Here is a 6,492-nt window from a genome sequence, read left to right as displayed (position 1 = left end):
AACAAGGAGGAGGAGGAGATGAAGACGCCATGGCATCAGTGGCGATTCCACTAGGGGGGCTTCAATAGGCTGATGCCTACCCTCCAAAAATCATATTTCAGCTAAACATGCAACTTGAGAATTATACTGAGGTGTTTAACATGTAAACTGCAATGAATTTGCTCGGTAGACTTAGAAACTTGATGTTTTGAGCCTACCCTTCAATTTTGTGCAAGATTCGCCACTGCATGGCATGGTTGTTGGAATGAAGCTGGGCAGAGTGATTACCATCTCCACGTTGGAGGCGACGGCGAGCCTGATGCAGGTGACGGTGTCCTCCGCGACGAATGCAGGGTCGTCGCCGGTCTCCATGGCTGGCGCCGCCACAGTGCTCGGGGACCGATGGATGGATATATGGATGGATGGATGTGATGAAGCGCGCGGCTGGCCGGCGGGAAGAAAGTTGGGTGAGAGTGAGAGCGAGGGAGCTGCGCTGAGCTAGTGGTGTTTGTCACTCACCGGGAGAGATCGAACTCCGCTGATATTAACCGCAAGTAAGGTAGTGCACCCAACACGTACGTACGTACGTTGGGAATGACATGTGCATGCACGCTTGATCGATCTTTACCCAGTGAACGAAATGAAAAAAAGAGAGGTTAATTCTCTCTTTCTCTCCTGTCACGTTTTCCATGTTGAGATGCATGACAGAGATGGGTGTGGCGATTTTTTTTTTCATATATCAGGAAAAAGTATTTGGACGACTCAGATAAAACAAATAAATTAATTAAGGTGACGCCTAGTTCTTATTCCTCTTGATCATTTTCTTTTTGCAGGGTTGAGAAGGGTCTTAAAAAAAGAAGGAACACGGCCCCAAAATGAACTCTGTATGAACAGTAAAATCAAAAAAATGAATAAACATTCAAAAAAGAATTCTGATTTTTTTAGCAAATCATGGACAAATGTTCCGAATGCTTGCCAGGATTTCCATGAATGTTAGCCCATGATGAAACTTTGCAATTGCAAGCACTAAGAACATTTGTCACTGTTGCTACAAATAGAATTCAGATTTTTATTTTTTTTTTGGATTTTACTGTTCAATCGAACTCATATGAGCACGAGCTCAAATAATTCGCATCCGGAACATGACATATATACTCATGAGAGTGATGGTCAGAGGCAGTGGCGGATCCAAGACCCAAGCCGAGGGGGCCTGGGCCTGAGGCATGAAGTAAGTACTTCGTTCGATGTAGCATCTCGGGCACTTTAGCGGCACTGTAGTAAGCCCGGGGCTTGGCCCAATCCTGGCTCTGACCCTGGTCAGAGGAGTACACCACACCACTCCTGACCATCGCGTTGATGCACCATGCACCCTATATTTTTCTGTACAAATGGGATCCACGAACATATGAATCCCAAAACAAAAGAACCAGATATTACAACTTTACAAGCCTGAGATCTCATAACTTGTTGAATTTCTGCATTCTTAATCCTAAGAATGTGCAAACAATGTCAGATGCGCATCCATGACATTAGAGTTTTTCAATTTCTTGTTGGTAGCCTACCAAGCTGGCCGCTTGGCATGACATTAGAATTGCACATATGTTATTTGTGGAACTATGTAATATGTAACTGGTACATTGAAGATCTAGAAACCAGAAAACAAAAACAAAACTATACAAATTATCCGGGCTAACCCTACCCTCGCCGCCGGTCGACATCGCCCGAGGCCGCACCGTCCCACCCCGCTCGCTGGTCACTTATGAGCTGCTCTCCCTCCCCATCTCTCTGTCTCCTCTGTTCTCCTCTTCTCTGTTACTCGATTGATGCATATGAAGGCTTGGATGGCTAATTATTGACGGATGTCTATGTATGCAAATGGGCTAATAGTGAATGGACGTATTTGGATTGATGTGCTAATGGTGAATGGATGTAGTTGCTTAATGTGCTAACAGTGGGTATTTTTTATGAAAATGGTGAAATTTTGATCTCTGTAGTTGCTGTTGCTACTGTCAATGCAATTTGAGATAGTGATATTGGCTATGTATGTGATACTGTTTCTAAATATAAGACGTGTGTTGGTTCATTTTAAACTGCCAAAACATCTTATATTTTAGGAACGGAGTTACTCCCTCTGTTCATTTTTATAAGGCGCTGAAGAATTTCAGACAGCGTGCAAAGTAGCCTATTTTTAATTGTCTGAAATGACTTACAAAAGTGAACGGAGGGAGTAGTAGATTACAATTTTGACATGAATATTTTAGATGGAGGAAGTCAAGGGGCCCAAAGCAAATTTATTTTGACATGAATATTGTAGATGGAGAAAGTCAAGGGCATTGCAGTTTCAGTTTAAGGGCACTATTTTTTCGAGCAAATGAATCATATGATGATGATCAATGGACCATCATCCCTTTAATTAATTAATCAGTCTGTTGGATAGTAGCAGTAGCACAGTACAGACTTCATTTCTGTGTTGAGTTGGCCTGTCTCCAGCCGGCCGCTAACCGGCTAATTAATTTTCATTTCCACCTAAATAAACAGCTCGTCTGGCCACACCCGTCCACGGTCCACCCTCCGTCTTTTTGTGTGTAGCCTAGAGACGACATGGAACAGGATTTCAGACCTACTATCTCTGTATGCCTTCGTCGTTGTCAGACGATCCTCATCCGCCAACTTATTTCAGGCCAATGCCTCCCTCCGGTTGCTACGGTTCCGGCCGAAGTGTCTAGAGACGCGCCGCTGCCATCTTCTCAGACGCTAGTAAGTCGTCGGCATGCCAAACGGGACGGCGCCAACCTTCCTGTGGGCGCTGGCAGTGCCAGCCGATGCTGCGGCGGCGGCAACGATGCCGTTGAGCGACCGCGTGTATATGTCGGTGGTCTCCACCGCCAGTCTGTCCAGCGGACCGTTCTTCTGCCCCGCCGGAAGGTGGCGGTAGGGGGGTGCTCTCATGGCTGGAGCAGCAGCAGCATTCGGCGCTGTGCCTTTGGTGTACCCACCACAGGCATAGCCCCCCATGGCCTGTGGTATCCCAGCACCAGCAGGTGCTTGATGCTGATATTGCCCATACATTTGTGGGATCTGCTGCTGAGGAGGGCATCCTGGGCTAATCGTCGGCCTGCTTGCCGCGTCATAAGGTAACGCTGAACCAGCAGCTCTCCGTGAAACCACTGCAAAATAAGCAAGTCTGACATTAAGTTCCGAGTGAATGCCGACAAAATATGTATAGCAGAATGAACGCAGACGCACCTGCTTGTGCCGCATGTGAAGCCTGAGAAGCACCGCGACCGTTCCCAGCATACCTCCCTGTCTCCGAGGAAGTTTTGCTGCAAGGCTTGCCAAAGAGCGGCCGAGTGTCCTTCGCGGAAATTGGAGCCGAGTGAACAATAGTGGACCTGCAAAAACAAAGATGCTTATCAGCAATAACGCAGGCTTACCGTACTAATATAAAACATATAATGATGAAAGGCATACAGGTGTGCTAACTGAGTGGCAAAAAAGCAACCAAATTATGAAATGGGTCTCGAGTATCAACATTCTGAACACATACTGATTAAGCCCTCACTTACATTTCGAACAGAACCTCGACTAACAAAGTGATGATAAAGTATCGCACAGGACCTAACAATCAGATCTGATAACCTACATATATCAATTGTAACCCCAACTCCGTTGAGAAAACCGGGTATTAATTTCCCACTAACTTCACTCTCAAGTTTAAAATAGATTACAGTAGTAGATCTTTGAACTCCTGTCACTTCACTTCACTCTCAAGTTTATATAGCCCGGTTCACTATCCAGATAATCAACTCATACCAAGTTCATAACATGATAATTATCCCATTATTTGAAACTCAGCCCATCTTAATATGAAGCAAAGGAGCAGTGCACTTCAAAGTGCGCCATTAGCAAGTGGTTTGATTACGTGCCAGTGATATGGAAGGAAAAGAAATGAACACAAGACAAGAGTACGATGCAACATTACCTAGGAAGAGATGCGTGTTTTCTATCTGCTGGGACTACAGGGCCACTACCATCGCTTTCTTCGAGATGAGAGAACTGCTTCTTAAAATGATCGACAGCACTGACAAACATAACCAAGAAATATTGCTGTCAGTAAGAGTTGACACAGCAAACAGAAATGAGGGAATAGAAACATAGAAAAACTAAAACCTTGGGTAGAGAAAGGTTGTCCTCTCTGTGCCATCTACGTAGCTCTTCAGTAATTGCGGATGATATTCCAATATCTCCTGGAATATCAGCTCCCTTATATCATCCTTTGACACTCTGCTGTGCTCAAAGTCAAACTCCATTTTTCTGATTGGCTGACAGGATGGTTCTCTCTCTGGCTTGGAAAGGCCTCTAAAGTATGGATCAGTCAATGCCTGACAAAATACAAACATTGAAGGAAACATTACACCTTAGTCCATACAAAGATAACAAACTAATGCTGCAAACAGAGAGAAGAAACCAAGGCATCAGAAAGACAAAATAACACCATAAGACTACCTCTTCCGCAGTTGGACGGTCTTTTGGATCAAAGGCTAATAGCTTCTCCAAGAGTTTTACTCCCAAAGGATCTGCATTAGGAAACTTCTGAGAAAATGGGACCGGGTCTTTCTTTCTCATACTGCTCAAGTACCTTCTTGCTTTCTCGTTTCGGACCTGGGAAGGAACAAAAACAATAGTCAAATATTTGGCTCAACGAATACATTTACCAGACAAACTAAATATATAGTCTCCTCCTGAATTTAGTGTCGTACCCGAGAAATTGTATCCATTGAAGGTGTGCCTAGAAGATCAGTCATCAAGTCTAACTGATGGACAACATTTTTACCAGGAAACAAAGGCTTTCCTGTCAGCACCTCAGCAAAAATACACCCAATGCTCCAGATGTCAATGGCAGGTGTATACTGCATTTTGGTAAACAAAAGCCAAAAATAGATTAAGAACATGCATCTGTCAAAATCCTGAAAACTACTAAAGATGCTTTTACTGTTCTCGAATGTAAGAGAAGTTCACGTGTAAGTCAAAGTTACTATTCAAGAGGAAAGTGATCGAGTATTCGTGTAGAACATAGGATGAACAAGTGTTAAGATCAATTCATGAATGAAATTAGGTCACAAGATACAAAAGGATAGAAATGACAATGAACAGATCTAATCTATGATAGATGGAGAAACCATAACAATAAAGCATAGGCTATTTACGACTTTGACAAAAAAGGCAAAACAATAAAACATAGGATGAACAGGTACATAGTGCATTTTAATTTTCACCAGAAAACCTATCATAAGAGAAGATGAAAGCAAAGACAATGATACAGAACCATAAATCATAAACCATTTGCATGTTACAGCTCACAGTTCAATCAACTCATGCTAGAACAATTGTAAGCATGTTCTTTCTTACACTATAAGCCTGTCAACAGATTAAGAACCTAGTTCTTTTCTTCATTTTTTAATAAGCACAAAGCCATGAACTCTAAACCTCACCTTTGTGAAGAAGGATCCGCAGAGCTCTGGAGCTCTATACCATCTTGTTGCGACATAATCCTGCAAGGATTATGCATAATATCTATAAATTATGATACTTCATAAAAAATCTGCTATAAAAAACATAAATTGAGTTTGTACTAACATACCGTCCAGAAGACAGTTGTTGGGGTGTCGTTGAATGCAACTCGTGCTAGTCCAAAATCACATATCTTCAATTTGCAGTTAGAATTTGCCAAAATATTCTTGGGCTTCAGGTCACGATGGTAAACACTAGCTGCAGTCATATGAAATCCTTATCAGCAAAAAAAATAAAGTGGTGATAAAAATAGAATACGCAATCAAGTAACGTTTTCTACAGTATATCACTAAAGAGAAACATTGGGGGTGCAATTTCTGGTAGTATCAATTCAATACCATGACAAGCTTTGTGATGGCAATTAAGTGGAAAAGATTTCCAACGAGCAATCAAATTACAGAGTCTTGGCTAGAGTGCCTACGATATAAAGGGATAAATAATGAACAAAACACCAAAATATTTCATTTCAAGAGGTGAACAAAGGTTGAATCAGATATGGACTGGTACTTATCTTGACTGCTACTCCCTCCGTTTAATAATTATTGTCGTTATTTTAGCTACGGGATGATCTATGGCCTCAAAGGAAAAAAAACACTTTGAGGAATTCAGAGAATGTAGGCTAATATCTGAATAGATGTAATATGGTCATATTTTAAGAATTGTTGATAAGGGATGATACGTATCTTAAAGATGTCTCTGTAGCACAAAGCAAACGGAGAAAGATGCAACTGTAGATTGAGAGATGATGATACACAGGATTTAATATCAAATGATAAACCCTGTTGTTAACTTGGTTGACTACACTCGAAGCAAGTCACATTTTGGTACTTAAAGTATCAACTGTTACTGAGGATCTGTTGACTAAACCGCAGTGTATATTATCTAGTTCTGCACACTGAGGAAACCATAACTGACCCATCATTGGACTTTTTAATAATGAAG

General features: G+C 42.1%; 1 protein-coding gene across 1 annotated transcript in view; it reads right to left on the bottom strand.

Moving 5' to 3' along the window:
- Nucleotides 1-3,957: 3,957 nt before the first annotated feature.
- Nucleotides 3,958-6,492, bottom strand: part of LOC123069732 (mitogen-activated protein kinase 10) — a 4,525-nt gene continuing 1,990 nt past the window's right edge. Inside the window, exons 3-8 of the mRNA XM_044492668.1 lie at nt 5,621-5,748; nt 5,472-5,531; nt 4,740-4,889; nt 4,486-4,641; nt 4,150-4,361; nt 3,958-4,060 (exon numbers count right to left, since the gene is read on the bottom strand). Of these exons, the coding sequence (XP_044348603.1) occupies nt 3,958-4,060; nt 4,150-4,361; nt 4,486-4,641; nt 4,740-4,889; nt 5,472-5,531; nt 5,621-5,748 (809 nt within the window). The remainder of the gene's footprint in view (nt 4,061-4,149; nt 4,362-4,485; nt 4,642-4,739; nt 4,890-5,471; nt 5,532-5,620; nt 5,749-6,492) is intronic.

Source organism: Triticum aestivum, chromosome 1A (assembly GCF_018294505.1).
Source record: "Triticum aestivum cultivar Chinese Spring chromosome 1A, IWGSC CS RefSeq v2.1, whole genome shotgun sequence".
Classification (NCBI taxonomy): domain Eukaryota; kingdom Viridiplantae; phylum Streptophyta; class Magnoliopsida; order Poales; family Poaceae; genus Triticum; species Triticum aestivum.
This window is presented reverse-complemented; position numbering and strand designations above follow the sequence as displayed.